Genomic DNA, 25,484 nt, shown 5'->3' on the forward strand with positions numbered 1-25,484 from the left:
GCGCCTTCTGGGAGCTCAAGTCTCAGCACATCGTCATACATAATGTTCCACAATATTGGGCCCAGTACCGAGCCCTGTGGTACCCCTGCTGTTACTTGGTATGACTTTGCGCCTCTGTCTGTGTAATACAAAAGCACTCTCTCTTTAAAATAGTCAACGATTAGTTCTACTAGGTACTTTGGAACGTCTTTCCCTTGAAGTGCTGCTAGAACAGTGTCCTAGTCCGCTGAGTTAAATGCGTTTTTAACGTCTAATGTAATGATGACACAGTATTCTTTGTCTCCTTCGAGCCAACGGTCTCCTTTAATGGCATCTTTTGCTATGGCTATGACTGCTTCCACGGCCTCAATTGTGGATCGTGCCTTCCGAAAACCAAATTGTCTATCTGATAAACCATTGCCATTCAAGGCTTCTTCTAGTCTTCGGCTAATTATCTTTTCCAAAAGTTTACCGGCCGTATCAATCATACATAGCGGGCGGTAGCCTGATGCATCTTGTACGTTATTGCCCTTTGGTATAAGCACCAACCTTTGTATTTTCCATATCCGGGGGAATGTTCTCTCCTTTATACATGCGTTGAACACTTCCCTGAATGAATCAACATTGATTTCTGTGGCCATCTTTAGTGCCAGATTTGGTATTCCATCTACTCCAGGTGCTTTGGTTAGTTTCAAACCTTTGCATACTACTTCCAATTCTTGCCTGCTAACCTCAGGTATTTCATTCTGTGGCTCACTATCTTGTACTGTATAGGTTATATCAGCTCTCTGCGGGAAGAGACCTTCAACTATTGCTTGTAGCTTAGCTGCGTCTGTTGTAACTGGTGGACAGTAGCTATATAATTTTTTCATAACGACTTTATATCCTAGTCCCCAGGGGTTATTATCGACCTCATCACACATTTCCTTGAAGCATCTTGCCTTGCTATTCGATATCGCCTTTTTTAGTTCAGTTCTCGATGTTTTATAGGCTTCTTGGTGCGCTATAAAATTTTCGCGACCCCTTGCTCTTTGACATAGTCGTCGCGCATGTTTGCATTTTCTTCTCAGTTCGGAAATTTGGTCAGTCCACCAATACACATGTTGTCTGCCATTCCGCCGGCCTTTCTTGGCCATAGATGCGTTACATGAATTTGTTATGCAGCGCATCAGTTGTATTGCTTTATCATTCGCACTGCCAGTTAGGTGGATGTCGTCCATTGAGAGCTTAAAAGCTTCTTTGTCCAAAGTTAACTCTTTCCATAGCGGATTTGGAGTAGCTACCGCAGGAATGGTTCTTGCTGAGCGGTCATGTATTTCGAATATGATAGCTTGGTGGTCACTATGTGTGTAGATATCTGACACTTGCCACTCAGTTGAATTAGCTAGTGGATCGCTGATAAATGTCAAATCAATCTTAGAGCTTCTACCGTTCCTTGTGAATGTATCCTTTTGGCCGCAGTTCAGTAATACTACATCCAGAGTGGCCAATGCTTCTAGTAGGCACTCTCCCCTGGGGTTTGTCAATGTTGAGCCCCATTCAATGGCCCAGGCATTGAAGTCACCGGCAATCACTATCGGCTTCATATTTTTAGCGTCGCTAACAATATTGTCCAGTCTTTGTTTGTATTCTTCGATTGATAGACTGGGGGGTAAATAACAGCTGAAAAACGTTATTCCATTCACTGTACTTTTTACGTATGCTTCCCCTCCGTCGAAGACCTTCTCTAGTGGGAATTTACCACAAGTCCATATCGATGCCTTGTTGCACTTGCTGGTAGCCCAGCAGTGATTGTCTAGTGTACTATAATGTTCGCTCATTATAGCTAGATCTATTTTTAATTCGCGTACAGTCTGCTTTAACAGATCCTGTGCCGCTTCACAGTGGTTTAAGTTCAGCTGTAAAACTTTCATCTTTTTTTATTTAGTATCCTCCGGCGGGCAGTCAAGTAGTGGGGACATTTAGGTCCTCCCGTAATATGGTTAGCGTCAATATTTGTGTCATTTCTACAAAGTAGGCAGTGAGGGGCACCTTGACACGCTTTAGCAAGGTGGTCCTCTCCACCACACTTGTAGCAGTGTTTTGACCAGTCTTTGGAGCTCTGACAGTTCCTTGCCACATGTCCAAAATCGAAGCATTTGTAACATCTCCTGGGGGTAACTTTTTGGAGTAATCGGTACACGGTCCATCCAACTCGTAGTTTGCCCACCTCCTCAGCTTTACCGGCTTGCTTCTTTGGTATTACAATTATAGCCGTTCTGGTACCTCCAGGGGCATTTCTTATTGTTTTGATCGCCGAGGGATGTATTTCGCCTATTTGGTTTTTCCATGCATCAATTATTTCCTCTTCTGTGGTTATTTCGTCCAGGTATCGTAGTTCAAAGGTAGCTTCCTCCGTTAGCGTTTTGACCTCTATTTCCTCAGGTAGTATACTTTTGATGTGGTCTTGGTGGACACTTGTTATTGTTTCTGCTGATCTTTTGAATTCAAGCAGAAGTTCCCCTTTTTGTGTTTTCCTGATAGAGTGAACATCATTACCGACTGCTTTAAGCTCTGGAGCTCCTTTTACTTTCCGGAGTATGTCCGCAAAGGAAAGTTTCTCAGACGGTTTAATGATCACTACATCCGGTCGAGGTGGTTTCACGCGTTTTTTTGTTTGTAAAACCCAAGCGTGTCGTTTGTTGTTGTCTTCAATTGGTGCTTGAGGTACATCAGCGTTGCCGTTCGTCCCGACCACCGTATCTAAGTTGCTTTCCAATGCTTTCCTTGGCTCCTTAGACTTAGTATTATTTGCCCCCACGGGTCGATTTGTTTTCGTCTTCTTAGGCGGTGTCTTCCTACTTTTTTCGATTTCTTCTCTTAACCGTGTGGATATAACTGGTGTTTGCTGCGGCTGAATTGTTTGGGTACCTCTATCGTTGGTTTTAGCAGTGATAGTTTTATTTGGTGTCTCTTCGGCAGTTCTTTTATAGAGCGATGATATCAATGCAACAAGATCACGCATTGCTTGGTGGATGGACCTTCTTCCTCCACCCATCATCTCATTTAGCTCGGATATTTTGTCCCCGAGTTTAATGAACGCTTCCCTTTTCACTTTTGGAACACTGTTCCCATTAAGCTCCGGAGGGGATGAGCGAGCTCTCTCGTTATTTTGCCTCTCTTGTGATAGCACAGGTGAGTGTGTTAGTCTCGGCGCCCTCATGAAGGGGTTTTGGCTGGGACTGACTATCCGTGACTCCTTTGCACTTTCGGTGCCGGCTGGAGTATTAACGCCAGAGTGTATTGGTGTTTTTGTGTTTGTGAACATTTTTCTTTGCAATTGGGTCCCAACTTAAAGCCGTTATCTTGGTTTCGTTGTGTAGTTACCCTTATTGTGGTTCCATGATTATCTTTGCAATGCAGGGAGGTCATGCGAGGGTTGACACATAGCCTTATGAGCGCATGTGTTCAGAGCCAAACCAGGAGCTAAGCAGAAGATATTCTTAACTGCCCCTACACCCCAACTTAACAGGACGAATCCAAGATCGTTCTTTAAGGCTTGCCAGGTTTTAACGGGACGGAGACAGATGAAGCATTAGCCTGAAAGCCGTCTGGACCAGATTTCACTCTAGCCCATATTGGTAACAGAATACATCATCCACCAGCCCAAGTCATCATATCCCATCGTTTGCTCCAGTATACCATAATCAGAATCTTACTGGTATCGATCCTGATGCCTTTTCTTATAGGCTTTCTCCATTATCATGTCATCATGTCCAATCGTTTGCTGTTGTCCAGTATGCCGTAATCAGAATCTTACTGGTATCGATCCTGATGCCTTTTCTTATAAGCTTCCTCCATTATCATCTCTCGTATGTGAATTGTGATGCGACAGTCGTCCCTAACATGATATACAGACGCTGCGCATTTCCGACTCCCTCGTTGGCGCATCAATTGCTCTCACATTGGAAGCAGACATTGTGCGCTTACGTGTCCCTCGATGCCATCCCGGGATGGTGGACGCTTAGTTAGAGCCGGCGTCTACTCGGCTCAGCTTAGGGGCTTCTCAGGGTTTCTGTGACCTTTTAAGCCACACCCTCCGACGCCTAGCTGGATTTTAGTCGCCTCTTACGACAGGCATGCCTTACCGCGGGAATATTCTAACCCCTATCCCGCAGGGAATTGTCTAAACGGTGTGTGTGTGTGTGTGTGTGTGTGTGTGTGTGTGTGTGTGTGTGTTGTTACTATTGGTGCTATTGGTACTAGTGCTGCTGTGGATGCTGCGTCCAGGTGTAAGTCCGGGTATATTACAAATACACTGGGCCACATTATTTTTGCTGTCAGCGGTTGCTTTGTTTTCGTATTAGCCATTCGTTTTGCTATAAATTTTATTCGCTCTTATTAATTGTGGTTTTCGGCTATTTGTGCTTTTAGGGCTTTTGTTTCTTGATTATGGATGTGTGCGAGTTTTATTCGGTTGTGTGTATGGACGCATATATTGTAGATTGGGGCAGCCACTTTAGGCTTGCCCAGAGTTCGACTCCTCAAACAATTAAAATGGTAATTATAAATATTTCATTGCTTTTAGTGCATTAAGTGAATTTCGTTTGTTTTTCGTTTGTTTAGATTTTGAAGATTATCCTAATTATGTGCTCCACGTTGAGTATTTGCAGAATGAAATTGTACGCCTTAAGCAGGCGTACTTGGGCATAAATTTTTGGTATTTGCATTGAGATTTTTGGCAAATAAATAAATTAAAAATAAATAAAATGCGGATTTACACTGATTATAGGGCAATTATTTCGGAAAAGTTTGCGTATATGTAAATCATGTATTTTGGCAAAACTTCATAATTCTGAGAACTTGCTTACTCTGTGTCTTTCAAAAAGAATATAAAGAAAGAATATAAGAACAATGCAGACTACATAAATAAATGTCAAAAGTATAACTTTTCACTTTACCTGACATTTCTTGAGATTTCTCCTTGTTTTCTTTTTACATCTCCCTAATAAAAATGCTTGTTAACGTACTTTAAATCCTAAAAGTTATATACGTGTACACGCTTCTCATATCTGTATTTCATTCCTTCCTCCGTCCGCTCTGGATATGTGCTGACTTTAAAAGTTTCTTTGCTAACCAAAAAATATTATAAAGAAAAATTAAAAAATTTGACAAAGATTAATTGAATTCAAACTTTTTGCTACATTTTGAGGGTCATTTTCAATATCCGTTTTCATGGTCCTGACTTATGTGCGCAGGCAAAGGACGGTTCCTTTATTTTCTTGTTTTGCATAAATTTTGTATTTGGAAGAAGCAATTCATAAACTTTAAATTGGCATTCTTTGGTATTGATTTCGTTGCTTAGGAAAACAATTTTATGGTTGCTAACTATTAGAAAATTGGAACATTTCACAAATTGAAAGCCGACGCACACAAAGGATACGCGCAAAAGCTGTCCTTAGCAAATGTGAAGATGTTGTCAAATATATTTGATGCAGGCAATATACAACATTTAAACGATTATTTTGTTATTGTGAAAAGCGAACAGAACTTCTGGGAAGTATGGCTATAAAAATTATGAGAGAAATATTTCTATTTTTAAATAATAACACCGTTTAAAGCGTAGTACACAGCAAATATTCAAATCAATATGTTCTACAAATTGCACAATATCAGTAAAAAATTTCGGTTTCGCTGGTTTGGTCATGTAGAGCAATTGGAAGAAATTGCTCCGGGTAGAAAGGTGTTTGATTCGGTACCCATAGATGGAAAACGTGGTAGAGGACGTCCGCACTTTCGGTGAAAGGTCAAGGTGACCAACGATTTGGTAGCGCTCGGTACTACCAATTGGCGACAGCAAGCAACTAATCGGCTCATTACGACTCACGTCTGTAATGGCCAACTTAGAAGAAGAAGAAAAGTATATTGCGGTTGAGTTGGTTCAGCGATTTATGTATAGCCTTTTACGGATAGTGAGTGTACCATTTTGTATTTCTTGCAACCCGTTCTGGGATTCGAAAGTTCCGCGTTGCCTACTAAGCAGGTGGCACACTTGGTTTAACATGTTATGAAGAAGCAAAAGCGGTGTGTTAATGGAAATAGAATGTGGGAGTTATTGTATGATTTTAGATGGGAAATAAGGTAATGAAGATAATAGAAATTAACCTATATCAATGATCAGAAATCTTGCTGAATATAAGACACAAATTTGCATGTCAATTATTTGAGATTAGTGTAACTTAATGTAAAAAGCTGAATGCATTGCTTCGTAAAATTCTGTAAAATATTAATAGATTGATAAGCGATTCATTTGGCATAAGCATATACAAGTCAAAAGAAGCAGTTGCGCTATAGCCAGATAATTAGCATTACAGCATTACTTTATGGGTGTGTCGCGTATAGCAAAGCTGCCAACTCTACTATACAAAAGCTACAAGTCGCTCAAAGTCAGGCTCTCCGAAGGCTCTTCAAAGTGCCTTGGTACATCCGCACAAACGACATGCTAAGAGACCTTATAATAGACCCGATCAAAAAATACATAAAGGACAGAGCCCTGAAGTTATGTGCGAGAATTTACAGGCTATCCTACTTACCACTATCTAATCTTAGAGTAATCACTTTCCGCACGGGGAGGTAAGCAGATCTTAGATCAATCACGGAATAATCATGAAGCTTATAGGCAATGCATAAATTAGTCAATGAGATGGGTGGGAGTACTACAGGGGTACCCCCAGCTATCAAAGAGTAAAAGTGCCCAGTTGTGCTGACTCGAAAAAAGGATCAACATACATACGAATTGTTTGTCATTAAAAGCAAATTTATAATTTTTGTTTATAAGTTATTATTATCGGTTCACTATGATGTGATCATAACATCATGAGTTAAATTATTAATATAATAATAAGTTAATAAGTTTATATTGTTTATATTGAATGTAAATATTTTAATTAAAATAATATTTTTTTTTAATTATAAAAATTACCTTTATAAATTAAAATTAACATAGATATTTACGAAAACTGACAGGCTTGTCAATACCGCATTATCGAATCTCAGAATGGTTACAGGCTCTTCGGGAAGGTGTGCAGATCTGAGGTCGATAATTGCTTAGTCTGACGAAGTGATAAACAATAATCTAGTCAGAGCGTAGAGAGAGGGACTCAACTAGCCTCGACATAATAATAATATTAGATATTAGTACATATATATGTATATTTAAATTTTAGCTTGATTGATCCGTAAAATTTTGAAAATTGAACATTGAATCTTTGTAAAAATATACAAACGTTGAGTTTCACTTCGTTTTAATTTTATATTCTGACGTTACTGCATAAATATCTTTTAAATTGTTAAAAACTTTTTAAAGAATTGACTCAAATGCTTAAAAGTGGTGGAACAGTAGTTGAAAAAGAAAAAAAATTTGAATTTGGAATGCACTTCTCGGGCGAACTTTACTTTTTTATTGCTTCAATGGAAAATACTGAAGTTCTACTATTCCTTCAACTAGAAATATAATATCGTATAATGTGAAATTCATAAAATATTCTGCTTTGATATGCTGAATTCTAAACTGTTTCTGTAGCTATTGCATTTAAATATGAGTTTAAGTTTGAACCTCTTAAATCCATAGAAAAACTGGTGAAAATAGTGTAAAATGTGTTTATTTATTTGATATAAAATTGTTGGGAGATAGAATAATTCTGCAGATGTGAAAATATTTACAGTTAAAATGTGTTTTATTATTGGAATTTTATATGGAATGTGTATGTTTGCGGTGTGATATATAAATGCTGCAAATTCCTTTAGTCTGATTTATTGAATAAATAATGCGATTTATTTGTCGATTTCACCACAATCGAAGGCTGAACCGGAGTTCTCATATGTGTTTAAAGTAATTAAAGTACAAATTCGATTCTGAATTAATATTCAGACGCGGCAATAAATTCAATTTTATTATCTGATTTTTCACAATTTACACACTATGAGTGCCTTAACAAACTGTTAAAATTAATGCAAATATGTAAATATGCAAATTCCTAAAGCGGTTTAAATTTATGGCTGCAATATTAATTTAAATTTGTTTTTACGATTTGCACAACTACTTAGTCTATTAAGTGCTACGTCCTAGTCCTATGTGCTACGCAATCGATTTTATGGGTACCAGGTAGTACGTACACTTGTAGGACGCCCTAGAAGTTCACTGCAAATTTGTAGTTGAATTTTTTGTATAACTTTCATTTCAAAAAACTACGCAACTATCAACTTTCTCTAGGATTTCTTGTTTTATTTTGCTTGCCAAAGAGCGAGCGGTACTTCCGTCACATCTCGTAACAATAAATGTCCTCATTTTCACCACTATCGCTTAGTTTTAAGTGCGGTTAAAGTCGATATTCGATATTCAAGCAAGTAAAATTACTAAGTATTTTCGCGCCAAGTTAAATCTTCAGATATTCCACATATGCACCCGAAGGAGTTTCTGGCCGGGTTAAGTGCGAATGCGGCTTTACCTATACATGCGGCAAATTTCTTAGTTGCACAATTTCTTAGTGTGTGGAGCATTTATTTCCTTGTGGTACATAAACTTTTGGCACTTCTCAAAGTGCAAAGAATTTATAGAGAATTTACTTTGTAGTACTAAGTTTTGCACTACAAAATGTAAATTTTGTGCTTAAACCTTTATCAATGCAGAAATGAAATTCTTTTTCCGAATTTTGGGAAATTAGTTAAAAAGTTAAAATCAAAAGCATATCTGTAGATTAATATATCTAGTTTTGCTGGATTTTACACAAAAGTCTTCTAAAATATTTTTAAAGTTTGTGGATATTTGAAGGCAATATCATAAATTGAAAAGTGTAAGTTTTAATCAGAATATACAATTACACAAAATTGATGTCGTATGACAAAAAATCTATTTCGTATAAAAAATTGTAAAAATTATTTAATCTAGTAAATTCTTGGGCTGACCTGACCGACCATCATTAGTAGTCTCTGAATAAATCTGTTGTTCCTATATAATCTTTGTATTGCTAGTGTTAGGAATTGAACCGTGGATCTATATGCGTAATTTAAACCTAGAGTCTTATCGATTTTGGTATTTATTTATAAACAACCACTGCACCTACTGCGGTATAAATTGGAAGTAAAAACAACGCATAAACAACAGCTGTATAAATAATCTTAATCATTGTACATTGTTGGTTTTTGAAAGAATTATTGTTTGTAGAAAATATTTCTGAGAACATTTGTTCAATCTTGTAGTTCAATTTTTGTTCGAAATTTGTATGTCCTTATGTCTTGAATTTATTATTATACCGTACTTGCCAAAATTTTAATGAGGGAGTTACTAAATTTAAAAATTTGATTTTATTATTTTTGGTTTAAATAATGAAAATATATGTACGGTTGTTTTTTACAGAAATTTTTAAGATCTAAAAGAGAATATTGATAGTGCCATCAGGACTATACGATAGTATTACTACTCTTTCTAAGTTTCTGCAACTAATGCATAATATAAACGTAACGTAAACTGAATCTAATTTTTCTGCCAGAATCGATTTTGGATGATCTTCCATAAACAACGTTGATGGTGAATAAATTGAGGAAAACAATAGTATATAGTATAGTATAGATTTTTAATTGTAATTTGAGCGTTACACTGACGAAGTAATAATCCACGTTACGAGTTGCAAGTTATAGTTTAATCAAGAAAGAGTGCTTATATGATAATATTTTTTTATGAAGTTTAGTCTTATAAATTAATTTTATATTCGCAATATTGATATTATCAACTTTCGATATATAAACAGCAGCATACGTATTGACATTTCACAATGATTGTGGTTGGAATATTCTGTTATGTTCGCTTCAAGCTAAATCATATAATTAAATTGACATAAATCCTTACCTCTGTGGCTTTTAAACTTAATAAGAGTTCAATAAGTTCAACTAATAAATTTACTAAATGTTAATATAAAATAAAATTAAATTTACCACAAATTTATTTGCAGTTGTTCTGTTCAGCTTACGTTTAAAGAGCCGAAAGGACTCTATCTATATTATTGTGACATTTTATCGCATAATTCTAGTTTCTAATCCTAATGCCTGGCCCAATGACCACAATGTACAGTATGTATTCGTAATGTACAGTCTATAGTAATATTTGTAATATAATATAAATTTACGAAATATTTTTGATCTGAAGCATCTTCTGCTTCTGTTTCTGTTTGGGTTAATAATGCAAATTATTCGTAAGCAACAAACAGTGCTTTTTGTTTACGAATTCGGGCATTGAGTGCATTTGAATTTTAAATAAATATTATGAATTCTGTTCTGAATTGTACGAATTTAATTGCAACTATTTTTTGTTTAACTATGAACTATCAAATATCAAATATCAACTATCAAAGTGAATCAGTAATGATAGTAATAATTTTAGCAAAGCATTTTGTCATGCATGCTAGCCAACGTTGATATTTGAGCACAATATATTACTTACTTACATACATGTTAATAAATCCATAACGATGATTATTCTGTGTAAATATATTTAAATGCTAAAATTAATTAAAAATAATATTTAAAAATAATATTGTTAGCCACTGAGTTAGAAGTTTATTGTAGTAATAAATATGAATTGTTTACCTTTGTATATTTAAAGATAATAAACGGAGAAAGAATTAATTGATAAATAATAAAAAATATTAATTAATTAAAAACTATTTTTGTTTAAAATATTTAATATAATATTTTGTAATTTGTATGTTTTTATTGGCTTCATTAAATGAATGACCTTTAAGAATAAGAAATCTTTTTATTTAAAATATTAAAATATGAGTTGGGAGTGTTCTTTCAACTTGATTATTCTATCATTTTCCCTTACGTCTTCTCTCCTAGACTGACATTTTAAAGTTGGCTTTTGCTGGTGTTCACTTACCATCCTCACAATATGATCAAGTTGTTAAGCCTCTTGAAGTTAATTCACTGAAAAATGCTAACTTCGCTGTTTATACTGCTTGTGATTGATTTAAGTGCGGTAGTTAGTCATTGCAGGCAATGACTCCTTGTTGCTCCTTATAAACACCAAAGCACTGATAGCAAACATTATGTAGGTGGCATAAAAATCTGATGTCTCTAAAATACTGACAACATACCACAATTGTAGCAACTCAATTAATGGCTAAACATGGAAGTAAGTTATGCAAATACAACGAAATAGTATCTTAAAATTAGATATGTCATTTTATTGTTAAAAAAAAGAACACAAATACACTTTGACTAATTAAATCTATTGTGCTAAATTGCATTTACATTTTAAAATATACAAATTGAAATAAAATGAAAAATATTGTACGATGACAGGAATTAAAACATTTAGAAAAAAAATTATAATGGTTATGCCTTTCAAATATAGATATAATAATATATTGAAATAGTTAAAATAACTATAATATATTACAGATCCACTTGACAAAAAATAATGACAAAGTGATATAAAAATCAATTAATTAATTTCCGAAATGATCACATCACATAATAAACTCCAATATATATGACAAGAAGCGTTATGAAATTACCCAGAAGATTACAAATACAATGGGTACATTATCTAGTAACACCAAAGCGAAAATAAATAGTAAAGAAAAACCTAATATAATGTACCAGCTGAATTGTAAAGGTGACGGATACAGCAAATGTAATAAAATATACGAGTATGTAGGTACGAGTATGTAATAGATGCTCGGAACTCATCAAAAGAGACCGCGTGAACACTGCAAAGCATTGATGTATAGGAATTCCTCATAATTCTCACTGCAGAAGTTGTGGAACTCCAGAAGGAAAAAGAAACCATATACATTTTCTCTGTGAATACCCAGCTTGGGCATACAGTAAAAATAGGTTCGTAGGAAGATACTTCTTTGATAGTTTATTAGACTGTTCATCGGTAAAGACCTATTAAATTATCTAAATTCGTCCGGATGGATTTAGTCAATACTAGAGTTTTTGCAAGGATTGTGGTATCATAACGACGAAAAATCGCTAATTCAGGTACATGGAAGTTATCTAATGGCTTGCCACTGCAACCATCCAACTAACCATGTAGATACGACCAACAACAACAAAAGGATGGCTGGACATAAACACAGAATTAAAAATATAAGGAAGTCAATACAGCAATGACTTTTCATTATATTGACTGCAAACATGAACCAGATCTTGATTATGTGAAGATCTTACATGAAGAAAGAAACCAAAATAAAAGAAACTTAATTATAAAATCGATAAGGACAACTGTGCACAGGCTTATAGGAACGCTATAAACAAATGACTCAGATTAATGGTCCACAGACTACGGCGACTATTGCATATCGAAACCAAATGAACAAATGTACTTTTTTTTTTGAATTTAAATTATTTAATTGCAGTTATATATTCAATATTCACAAATATTTTCTTATTAAAAGTTTAAAGGTCTTGTATTTTCCTTGAGACTAACTCACGAATCTGGTTAGGGTAATATTGCACGTTCATGTGCTGATAGGAGACATTTCACTATACTTTAACTAAATATGTTTTTGTAAAATGTAGAAACGTCGTTTGCAATTTTCTACGCCATGTCAGGTTCATTTTACATGTATCTTTTGTGGTTCACAGACTCCTATGTTACGTGGAAAGCGTACAGCATGTCGTATGTCATTTTTGGTAAGTCATTTTTTTAACTTAACATTACTGCACGAGATGATTGATTTCTCCACTGAGCAAAATTTTATATAAAAATTATTCAACCATTTGCTGAAATATGTAAATCCTTTGATTTTGGCTTAGAAATGTAAAAGTGAAACCTTTCAGAAAGGAGGTTCTGAATTAAAACAGAAGACTGACTATAAATAATATATCAAGTTTTCCGTACAAATTACAATTTATTCATTTTATAGAATTCACATTAAATAAAATCACAGCTTTACTTTTATGTTTTTTTTGTTGTTAATAATAAATTTTAACCATTACATTACATTACATAGATACAAAAGCAAAAATAACTTTTGTTAGTTTAAACCATCTTAAAACGGCAGCAAGTAATTTAACTGCAATTATAAATTAAAAACAAATTTGTTTCAATAAATTTTGTAAAGTTTGTCTTTGCAAATGAAATTCAAACAAACTTTTTAATTATGTTGAGCATTTAAGTTCATACTGTATACATACTATAGAGCCAATATGATTAAAAATAAACTTACTATAATGTGAAATTGAGCAGAACGTATAACCAAACATAAAACGAAGGCATCAAGGCGTACATTGGTAGTAAATTACTAAAAAACCATTGCGGTATCTATCAAATCCGAATCCGCAGTCAACTTATAGCAAAAGGATAACATCGTTTACACTTTACCCCAAAATGAAAAGTCGTAAAAGCAGGAAAAACGGAAAACTATTTCGCCAATGCGAGCAGAAAAGTCAACACCTCCCGTCTCTAGAGTACAGTGCATAAAAGAAATGGATTGAAGACCACATCATTGAACCACCAAAGTCAAACCAAAATTTTTGGTAGAATTCATCACAAAACGAAAAACTAGAATAACAGTTTTAATGTCGAAAAAAGGATGCTACGAATAATGGAGCACTGTTTTCACTGTTGGGTTGAATTGAATTGAAATAGTCCTTTTTAAGTAAGTTGAAAAATAGGTGACCTAACCTTGGCAACTTGCATTAAAGAACTGGCATTAAAGAATTTATAAGCGCAATTAAATTTGGTTACAATTTTAAAGGTTTTCTATGTAGATTGTTTACAAAATAAATTTTATTTTTAAATTGATTTTAAGGAGAAGGACAGATACTAATTTCACTTTGTCAATGTCTGATAAAAGCCAATAATTAAAAAATAAACTAATTTTAATTATATTTTGTATGAAGTAATGCATTTAAAGAAAATCCAGCAAACAAAACACATCTGTTGCATTTGTTATGAGTTTAAAAACAAATTTTTATGAAGCACATATTTAAAAAGTATTTATTTTAAAAACTATAATAAAAAATGTCGAGCATTTTTAGTTTATTAAAGTATTTAAGTCAGATATTAATAATATTTTATTGTCTCATTTCATTTCTTTTAACTAGAATTTAAAAAAAATAAAGTGCCAGTTAACTGTACTAAACACATAGAATAACCAAAGAAAAGAAGAAGTGCTAGCTAATATTACTAAAAACACGGAATAAACTAAAATTGAAAAAAAAACCTGAACAGTTTTAATATTAAAATATAAACTACTTGATAAATAGTTAATATTAGATTAGATTCGGTTTAAAAACGGGTTGGGAACTTGTCAGCATGTCACTGCATCATTTAAGGATTATTGTGACATACCCACTTTAGTTTCATAAACGAATAACACTGGATAGGCAGTTGATTAGTACCGAAGTCTAAGTCTGACGAGAGTATCACAGTGACACAGAATGTGTTCTGCTGTTTTCTTTTCTTCGCAGCTATCGTTTCTTGTAATACCTAGGTTCGATAGATGCTTTTTTATTCCGCATTGTCCAGTGAGAAACCCTGTGACAAGTCGTATGCTATTTCTGTTCAACATTAGAAGCTCCATAGCTCCCTGGCTTTTGATAGATTCGGTATCAATTCTTTAGCCTGTCTGCAGGCAATTACATTATTCCAATCAGTCTGAGCTGCTTTTTCCAGCTAATAATATATATAGTATATATCATAAATTTATAATTTATTTCGGCATGAAAGATACTTCAAAACTTGTCAAGAAATTATTAGTAGAATATATAAGCTTAACTGTGCACTCTTTCTCTATATTAGCATATAGATAAGTATGTATAGAAGATTTTATAAACTATATATTTTTTTAAACTTTATGATAAATTTATTTAACGATGTTTGTCTATCTATTACTAGGCAGTCTGTCACTCACTGTCACAAGCTTAGTGCATTGATACAGAAACTTAAATATACGTGCATACTTAAGAAGTTTTTGTAAAATATGTCACTGACAACTTTTAATGGAAATAATATTTCAGATACATTAAAATCATTTGCATCCGTTTTTATTTTCTTGTTTGGATTTTGTCTTGTCTTCTCTTAATACAGTTATGATATACATTTTTCTAATCGATTTGTATGAAATACGGCTGTGAAGCATTAACTTGTTTATATTACTAATAAGTAATTTTAATTTAAAGCATTTCATTTTAAGTTTAAATTATTTCCATTTATTGTGTAACAATTTTTTAAGGAGCATCCGTAATTCTATACACAAACTTTGCAGGCTTTTTGGCAAAAAAGCATAGACAAATGATAAGAACAGTTCTTTACTGAAAGACTAAAATACGAGTACTTCCTATTTAATTTATAAACTTTAGTTTGGTAAAAAATAATGTTAAAAATTAGTATGTAATATACTGTACTATCTTATATATATATTTCTTCTGTACGTGTGTTGACAGTGAACTCCTCCTAAACGGCTGAACCGATTTTGATGAAATTTTTTGTGTGTGTTCAAGTGGATTGAAGGAAGGTTTAGATTCACAATTTGGCCCACTGGATAATGTCTTTTTATATAATTTTTTATTTTTTGGTTTCCATGTACATTTATATTAGAAATTTAAAATTTATTCATGCTTACTTTGATTTGTTTAAAAAGTTTAAAATCTCTATAATGAATCGTAAAACTGCCGTTGCATAGCTTAAATGCATTTAAATTCCGCAGTATAATTATAGGTGAGCCAATTTTTAATCTTAAGTTATGTGGTGGTATTCCTGGTAAATCCAGCGAATTCAAAAATTCCACAGGATAGTTGAACGATTCATTTTAGAGTTTAAACTTTTTAAACAAATCAAAGTAATATGGCGTTTACATTGGCCGAAAATGGCTCATTTTGAATGAGCCATTTGAAAGTGTTTACATTCGTTCTATTTCATTTGTTCTCATTTCAACAGCTGATTTTTCAACTTGCATGTTGATTTGATTTTTGGCCTGTGCCAAAAAAATGTTGCATGAAGGTTAAATATGCCTTCAAACCTTACATTAGAAACTTAAAACATATTTTTAACTTCGATTAATTACTTTTTGGGAAGTAAAAGTTCTAAAAAGCAGTGCATCGTTTTCAAGAAAATGCAACCACCAAACATTTGTTTACCTTTTTTTGTAAATATGTTAAAAACAGCTTTTTCAAACTGTCAAAATGCCATGAAGAGCTTTCATTTAGGGTATGTTCAATGGATTCCTTTGCATTTGGAACGTATGTGGAATGCATTCGAACGTCATTCATACAGAATGTGAGAAAATTGCTCATTTTTGTGCTTGAAATTTTATATGCAAGAATGAGCCATTCGATACTCATTTTCGATTTTTGACCAAAATGAGCCATTTTCGGCCAATGTAAACGCCGTATTAGGATGAATAACTTTAAATGCCTAATATAAATGTATATGGATACCAAAAAACTGTATAATAATTAAAAAAACGTTATCCAGTGGACCAAATTGTGAATCTAAACCATCCTTGAATTGACTTGAACACACACAAAAAAGAAGAATTATATATATAAAGATATAAATAACGTACAAAAAACAATGCCACGTCTTCGTGGACGACGAGAAAATATTGGTCAACGGACACGGAATTCACAATTACTCCAGAACCGTCGGGTAAATAGATCGGCAGAAAACAATGAAAATGTAAGAAACCAGGATGCAATCACACGTGCTAATGAAAGTCAAGAGCAACACAAAGAACGCCTGCGAGCTAATGCATTGATACAAAGACTGGCCCGTCAACGAGTCACCGACACATTCAGAACACGTAAAAAACAGCGTTTGCAAGTGTATCGCGCATTGACACGTGCATCATTTCATCGCCTTGCGTTTGAATATGAGTCGGATATCGACTATTCATCACATTCACGAATTGTAATCAGTGCTATGAACAAACAGTGCCAACACTGTCATGCACCCAAATACAAAGGTGAATCGGCCGGTTTCTGCTGCGCATCTGGAAAAGTTGTATTGCCACCATTGAATTCGCCGCCAGAACCAATGAAAGCACTATTGGCTGGAGCTACATCTCAATCTAAATTGTTTTTTCGTAAAATTCGCAAATTCAATTCGTGCTTTCAAATGACATCATTTGGAACAACAAAAATCGTTCAGAATTAGAATGGTCGCAATTTTCAATCAACATTTAAGATTCAGGGCTAAGTGTATCACCAAATTGGTTCTTTAATGCCGATGCCCAATAACGATCCCAAATTTCTGCAAATCTACTTCATGGGTGATGAGAAGTAGCAAATAAACGCACGTTGCCAGTACAACCATATCGAGCAGATGGAGGAGCAAGAAATTGTGGGTATTTTAGAACCGTTTTTAAAAAATCACAACCAGTTGGTCCAGTTGTTCAATACCGTTTCAAACCGACTGCTAAACGACAACTATACAATCGTCATAAAAGCAGACAAAGTACCATCTGGGCAGCATGCGGGCCGATATAATGCACCGACTATTAATGAAGTTGCAGTTGTTATGGTTGGCGACGCATTTGAACGTCAAGATATATGAATACAACGCAGAGATAACACAGTGCATACGATTGATGACAGTTATCGCTCTTACGACGCTTTGCAATATCCATTGATATTCTTTTTTCATTTAAAATGTAGTGCTTATAAGGATTTGAAAATATTTGTAACATAAGTAATGCATGTGGACTTTTTGTAGTTCAAAAGAAAAAATCAATTCAAAATAATTTTCGTATTAAAATGCTAAAGGTTAAGTTGAATAACAACAAATATTATAACTCAGCTGAGCCAGGAAAATTACTTGCAAGGGGAAACAACGTTCGCCGGGTCAGCTAGTATTTATATAAAAACTTGAAATTCAAGTTCCTTCAGTTTATATGTGGTCATAAAGACAGCTGTATAATATGATTATATAATATTAATTTCAATTATTGTAATTATTGTATTGTATATCATATATTGGACTTTTTCCCAACCTAATACCATCAGATGTCATAATGTGATGGTACTTAATCTAATCTGTGTACAGAATATAGCTTTATTCTGCTCAAACCATACAATACCGTTTGGTTTAAGATAATAGATCACGTTGAGTTGAATAAATGCCTGGTCCAGCAGTGCTAATAAACCTTACAATATCTTTTAGTTAAATTTTCTAGATCTTTTCCGATTAAATAAAAGGTAAATAAAGCTACTCGTTTTATTATCTGGCCATCACAGAAAGCATCACGTGCTACAAAAATGAATATTTCCTGCTGTATTTGCTTAAATCTTCAAGTATCTGTAGTCATTAATAGCATCTATATATACATAATTTTTCTATACTCAATCTATTTAGAAATATAAATCGCCTTTTACTCTTTTAATTGATTTTTAAACAAATTATGTAAATAAATTTTTTTATTTCAAAATGTGTTAAAAAATGATTTCTTTTTTATTGACTTTTGCATTTGCAATTGAATCGATGATGGTCGTCGAGGTAGCCCTATAACCTAATGTAACCTTACCTATTACGAGTACCTAAATTGTTTTAGTCGTATTGTAATGATAATAACTTTTATTTATTGATAATGAGCTTGAGCCTATCAAATAAATTTATTTTTAAAATACATAAGTAGTTAATTTATGATTGCATATACATATAAATAAATATTGTATAGGTAAACGTTATTATTAAAACATACAAATATTCAATTACTATACATTGAGTAAAGAGCAGCGGATTATCTGTTTTTAAATACTCAATTTACGATATTCGCAACTTAAATGTACACTACACTCAAATCACAATAAAGTTTTTATATTCTTTAGAAAAAAATTAATGGAACATTAAATTTTGCAAGCAATCCAAATAATTGAACCAACAATCTTCTAAATTGCGACTTAAGTACAAGATTTCTTCTTAGAATTTTGAAAATGAAAAGTTTTAATACACATCTCGAAACAAAATGGCCAAAAATATTGGAGCACAAAATGAAAATAAAAATAAATATAAATATAAAAAATAAAAGTAATAAAAATAAGTGGAAATCTGTATTGAAATGGAAACTGAAACAAATTAATGTAGCGGAATGAAAGTCCTAGAATTTGAGAGGACACGAACTGTCAGGCTCTTAACACAAAATTACAAATTTGTATAATATTTTGTGGTAAAAGAAGCTTTAATATTTGCAGTAATTGATACAAAAACCAAGAAAAAAAAAGAAATAAGATACAATTATATTGGTCGAGTTGATAAGCATCGGTATTGTAGCTGGTGAAGTCCTATTTGTATTTTATAAATGGTTTAGTGAAGTGCATGTTCGGACATGTAAATTCCGACTGCTCCGAATAAGGAACTTAATTCACAGTGTCACAGTAGTCACAGTAGTCATAAGCTGCTAAATGCTCACTTATTTTCTTGGTTCACAAGCACTTTAAAGGCACTTTAAAGGCACTTTAATCCTGATACATATATCATTATTTAATTGCAGCTGTCAGACGCCACAATGAAGTACTAGTGTAAGTATGTCTATAAAAGAATTATGACATGGCATTAAACAAATTTTGACAATCACAAAAAAAAAAAAAAAATACAATCATTTTATTAAGCATTTCGAACATTAAATGTCATATACGAAGAAGCAAAAATATTATACATGTTTGATATATAGCCATAGAGTATGGTAAGGACTACCATTCATCTTTCAATAAAAATGACCTTTCTTCCCACTTCTGCTTTTGTGAATCTTTTATTTTCATTTTGCATACCAGATTTCAACATTTGCAATAAAGAAAGTCAGCATTTGTATATCTTTTGTACCTTCAAACTGTTTTATACTTCAAAAGGTCGATAATTGCATTTCATAATAAACTTTTGTTGTAGTTTAAACTTGCAATTTCCTTTGTTGTTTTTTTTTTCTTTGTTATTTCTTTTGAAGTTTCGTGCTCTGAAAAGTGTGAGCTATGATTTATTTACACTGCAGGAAAGTGCTTGTATGTAGCACGCAATTGGTACATACTTGCATTGTTTAGCATTACAATAGCTCTGTTGTTTCCATAAAATTGCTTAGTCTTGTACTTTTATGCATACATTTTAACTTATAACTACACAAAGTTTAATTGCAACCTTTATTTAATGTTAAATAAAATTGCTTTATAAACTTTTCTATTTAATAAAAACAACAAAAATTAATTATGTTAAGAGTCGAGTATAAATAAACCAAAATGGACAACAATTTAATGCATTAAAGTGCATTAAAGAAGGAACACCATTAAGTAGCTTATATGATTAATACTTTAAAACTATGGACTTTATAACTTTATAAAATTTTGTGTTCCATTTAACAGAAGTTTTGAGAAAGTAAAAAAATAAAGTATATAGTTACTTGTAGAATTGTTTACTAAATTCTTAAAACTCTTTAGTATTTACTTTGCATGCCTTAAGTTAAGTAATTTTTAATAAGTACGAGTATTTCGATATATAATATTGAAGCCTGACAAAAGCTCAATAAATTTAATGCATATATATCGCATAGTTATCCATTTTACGGTTCTAAAAGTAAAATAAGTGTGTTATATTTACGACAACATTATTCAAATGTTCTCCATGACACATTTTGCAGTACTTGATTATTTTGAGTTAATTTTCGATGACTTGCCGGAATAAACTGGCAATAACTCGGTTAATGTTTGTTTTCAAAGCGTTTAGAATTGGTATATAATTGCTTTAGTATGATCTTTTTCGTAACCCTACAAAAATAGTTCAGTGTTGGAGCATTGCATCATCTTGATCTCCTATTCACATCATCAAATCAGGGAAATTGTCTGATGCAAAAAATTAAAACAGTGTAGCATAGTAGTCAGAATTAAGGATTTCTGTGTGTACCTATCATCACAGTGTCAAATCAAAACCTGAGTTGCACAAGATGCAGTCAGTTTTAGTAAAAGCAGGATTTAGGATATTTACTGCCCTGAATGCCTGCTTGTTGCCAATACATTTTGTTCATAAATTCAACAGAATGAACCTCATCGCTTAAAAAATATGTTCAACGGTTGTTAAACGATCCATATAATATGAAACATCGTACTTTATACTAAACATATGTTGCCTTGGTTAACAGTTCTGCATGACATATATATGTCACTGAAGCAGTTTGGTTTCAGTGGAATATAGATTAAAAAAATAAAAGTAAAAATTATTTTAATGACGCATAAACTTTATTAATCTGGAGTAAAATTTATTAAAACTTAAAAAATTAATTTTTTTCAAGGGAATTTTTGTTCAATTATTTCGTTTTACTTATTTTGCTTAAATTACGACTGAAGTTGGAGATACTTGCATATCTGCGACTGCAGCGCAGATCAATTTGTTGGCGTTAATTTTGCGTTAAACAATGCAGTTGAGTTTATTTGTCATTGTTAAATGCAAATTGTTAAATGCAAATTAAAATAAAAAATTCAACGCGACAAATACTTTATCGACGTTAAAGTAACCGCTACAAAACGAAAGTCTTAAATCGAATAAGTGCAGTGCAGTGTTCGAAATTGAAATGGAAAGTAGAATAAATTACAAAGCTAGCTGATCGGAGGGGGGAAACAAGTGAAAATCTCGATTTTATAACAGCAATTTTCAATTTTCTCGGGCGTAAATTCTTCTGGTGATGCTTTGTCACAGACGCCACATTAACGAAGAGCTCCATTTGTGCCAAGTGAACTCAGTTGTGTCCTGAGTTAAAAATAATCGATAATGAAGATGGCGTTGATAACGATGATGACAATGATTAACGTGAGCTGGCGGTAATAATGATGATTAAATAATGTCTCTGTTATGTTGTACTTGGTTATCATGTCTGTTGGGTTGTGACTTTACACAAATTGACTCGTTGCGTCCAATTTTGACACTTTGTGCTCCGAGAATTTGTCGTATATCTTGAAAATAATAAAGAAATAATAAAGAGGAGGAGAAAAAATGTCTTGAATTGCAATTTTTCTTCATTAGTTACGATTGTTGATTCTTTTTATTTTTATATATATTATTTTTAAAAGCATATTTGTCTGTGCATAAATGCAATAAGAAAGTATATTGCATTTGCCTTCTGCTCTTGAGAGAACTAAATAGCAAAATGAAGTGGAACAGAAAAATTTTTAATTTAAATTTTATAAAAAAATTTTTAATTTGAATTATGAATAAATGAAGTTTTAAATATTTGTTGTGTATTTAACAGATTCTGCTTTGTTTTTAATGGTAACTAAATTAATTCTTCAGCTTTTATGTTATGACTTAAATAAACATTTCTTTAAATTTAATCTAGTCGTAAAAGGTCAGTTTTAACATTAAATAATACTAAATTCGAAGTTCAAGAGTACGAAAATATGCTAAATAAAGTTCTATATTAGATGTACGTGTAAATAGAATTTAAATCAAAGTCTGTACTTTGTATTCAACCAAAAAAGTTATAAACATGAATATAAGCTCCGATACGAAGTTGTATTAAATTATTAGAAATATACGTTTTACTGTATTACCATACATATGAATGAACCTTTATTTTAGACACATTACAATTTACAATTATATATCAATTATATGTAAGTTGAGAACTTTTCAAAGGCATTGAATGTGAATACGACGAAAATTGAGTTATTGTTCTTGGCATGTCTCTATTGTCTGATATTCGACGTGTATCTTAAGAAACTTTAACTAAAAAATATACGTAAAGGTTATCAAATTGTTTTCACGGAATTTTCGCTAATAGTACACGCAAATGATTAAATTCTCTAAAAGCTTTGTCAAACCTTACTGATTTTGCGAGTATTCGTATATTCTATTCATAACTGCATTATTTCTAATTATTTATGCCTCAAAGTAACTTTGAATGCAGTGTAGTAGTATCTAATGTCATGGTATCTCATAGTATCTAATGTGTTTATATGTTTGATGTTATTCGTGAGTATTTGTGATTTAATCTCAGTAGTGACTGTAGCTATTCAATCATAGGAGACAATCATATCATTATAATTATTAATATTTAGCTTATTGTGAATGTATCTTCTGCTTACGACGTATTGTAATAATAATATTCAATTATAATACGAAGCATTTTCTTTTATTATTAAAAAAGCAATCAGATATATAAAAATGGTATCAATTATAGCAATACGGGTGTACTTATCTGCTAACTTATATATTTTAGAGCAGTTAAAGTTAAAGATGGAATTCTGCATTCAAGTAATAAACCTTACTAAATAAATAATTTGAACGTTGTTAGAAAATATTAGCAATTTTAAATATAAAAAACCACAAACCAAAAAATATTTTCTGTTGTCTGTATAAAATTTCAAAGCTGATACTGAATTATTGCGAGTACAGAGTGCTACTTTAGCTGAATATAGTTCTCAATCAACATTCAAAATCCTTCACTTTTTAAAAATATTGAATCACACAATTTCTCTAGTTTTGTTATAAGAACGCCATACCACAAACATCAATTCATAGTTATCGGCTATCAATCCAAAAAAAGTTTGGTTTTCTATTGCATATTTTCGAATTTCAATTAAAATACCAAACCATCAAACTGAAGCGGAATAGATTTTTATGGCTCAATAATTGGATGAAAAAATATGAAATTTGTATTGTGTGTTTCGAGTTCTGAAGAATTGTTGGAGCACAGTTAGATTTTGTAAGGTGTGTCTGTAGAAAGTTGTATCGAAATGACTTGATTCAATTGATTTTTCCAATATTTATATAAATAAAATATACATGAGTCTTTTTTATTATTTCAGATATCATACGAGGAAAGTTGTTTCAAAACGAACGCATGTTTGAGGTTGAATTTGCTCAGGGCCGCGATATACCACCAGACTATCTAATAAAAATTGAGAAAATTCTGCAGGGCTGGCTTGATTCTTGCGACAAGACTTTGACTTATGTTGAGAATCAGGTTGAGGCTGCCAATAATGAAAAGGCAAAATGTTTGCAAAACAAGCTTCGCGTTGAAAAAGAGGTGAGTGAAATAATATATAAAATAATAGTTACGCTTGATTTCCACTTAATTCTTAATACATTTATATATATATATGTTCCTGTAGATTACAAATATGCGAAAGACTATTAAAGCACAAATAATAGAACACGATGAAGCTATGTCGATTGAGACGCACGATAATACAAGTTCAACCTCTCAGGACGCACGTCGTAAACCATGTAGACCAAAATCTAATCGCACTGGTAAGTGCAATATTGAAAGGTTACAAAACTGCTTCCTTTTGTTAACTTGTTGTTCTTTATTAAAGGTTCCGTGAAGTACCCAAAGTAAATACGTTCAGTACAATATTTCGCTTTATACATTATAGTTTTTCGCGTGCTTATCAAATGTCAACATCATCAAAACCATACCAAATAAGAAAAAAAATACAATATAATAAAAACATAAAATGAAAGAAATTTTGCAGCTTAAACACGCGTCATCTGCATTCAACATTGAGTTTCAGCACTTGACTTTCAATTATAAAGCCAACAGCGGTATTGTTCGTCCTTACATCCTTGTGAAAAATTCAGCTTCACTTAATTTTTAAAATTTGGTTTTTATTTTATTTTCAGAATATCAAAATTTAAATAAAAATTCCTTTTATCTTAAAAAATTGCTTCTTAATATCAGTTGTCAGTGACGCTGTGACGCAGTGACGCAATGATGCAGTGCAGGGAAGTAAGAGTTGCACTTATTTAATAACAAAAAAAGAACTAAGTGATGGCTTTGCATATCTTAGAGAGTCAAATTTTTTTTGCATTAAATATAGATCGAATTCTGTGTCTTTAACATTAAGATTTCGGAAAGTTTTGTCTCAAACTAATTGCACCAAATTTCGATGAAAAACGAAAGTCGATGTTTCGTATTAACAATCTCTGGCAGCGTATAATTAAAAATTAATTTATGTTGATTATTTGGTTACCAATTTGGTTGGGCTTAATGAAATTGATATAAGAGATGTAAAGATCAATTTACGAAGGAATAAATTTCTGAAAAAATTATAAAATTTTTGTAGAAGTACGTTTTATATGTTGCTGACATCACTAAATAAAATTTCCTATAAAATTGAACAGGACACCTCGATATTTTTACTTTATTTATGGTACACAATAACTAAATTCACTAGGTTACCTTAGCAGGCAAATTATGATGGTGATTCTAAGAATGCACCTTTTTAATATAAAAAGATTTTGAACCTTTAACAGTTCAAACCTTTAAACAGAATATGGTTTTTAAGGGAAGGTTTTCTAGTTGACTTAGACCTTCTAGAAAGTATGTACATAACGTGTTTAATTACGTTGCGTTCCTTGCTATGCACCTCTGTTTTATTTATGTTATCTCTAGTCTCAGATTCTTAGTGCGGTTAGTGCCGAAGATACTGTTTTCTCCCACGTTTGCTACTCCTAGAAGTAGTTTAAGCAACAGAATTTAAAATCGTCTTCTGGGTTCACAAAATGATAAAATCAGTGAATTTCGATCCGGTAAATGCCA

At 32.6% G+C, this 25,484-nt stretch overlaps 1 protein-coding gene across 1 annotated transcript; it reads left to right on the plus strand.

The window, feature by feature from the left end:
* The first annotated feature begins 23,744 nt into the window (after window positions 1-23,744).
* Window positions 23,745-24,550, plus strand: LOC119682179 (COP9 signalosome complex subunit 7-like). The gene is made up of 3 exons (XM_038095543.1): window positions 23,745-23,969; window positions 24,055-24,193; window positions 24,259-24,550. The coding sequence occupies exons 1-3, from the start codon at window positions 23,784-23,786 to the stop codon at window positions 24,279-24,281; spliced, it is 348 nt and encodes a 115-aa protein (XP_037951471.1). The 5' UTR covers window positions 23,745-23,783; the 3' UTR covers window positions 24,282-24,550.
* The last annotated feature ends 934 nt before the right edge of the window (window positions 24,551-25,484 follow it).

This window comes from Teleopsis dalmanni, chromosome 2 (assembly GCF_002237135.1).
Source record: "Teleopsis dalmanni isolate 2A chromosome 2, ASM223713v2, whole genome shotgun sequence".
Classification (NCBI taxonomy): Eukaryota; Metazoa; Arthropoda; class Insecta; order Diptera; family Diopsidae; genus Teleopsis; species Teleopsis dalmanni.

What these genes read in the sequence shown, in the direction of transcription:
- LOC119682179 (XM_038095543.1), top strand. Translation starts at nt 23,784, where the DNA reads ATGTTTGAGGTTGAATTTGCTCAGGGCCGCGATATACCACCAGACTAT. An exon ending in AGCTTCGCGTTGAAAAAGAG is followed by an intron (nt 23,970 to 24,054) that starts GTGAGTGAAATA and finishes ATGTTCCTGTAG; the next exon opens with ATTACAAATATGCGAAAGAC. An exon ending in ACCAAAATCTAATCGCACTG is followed by an intron (nt 24,194 to 24,258) that starts GTAAGTGCAATA and finishes TCTTTATTAAAG; the next exon opens with GTTCCGTGAAGTACCCAAAG.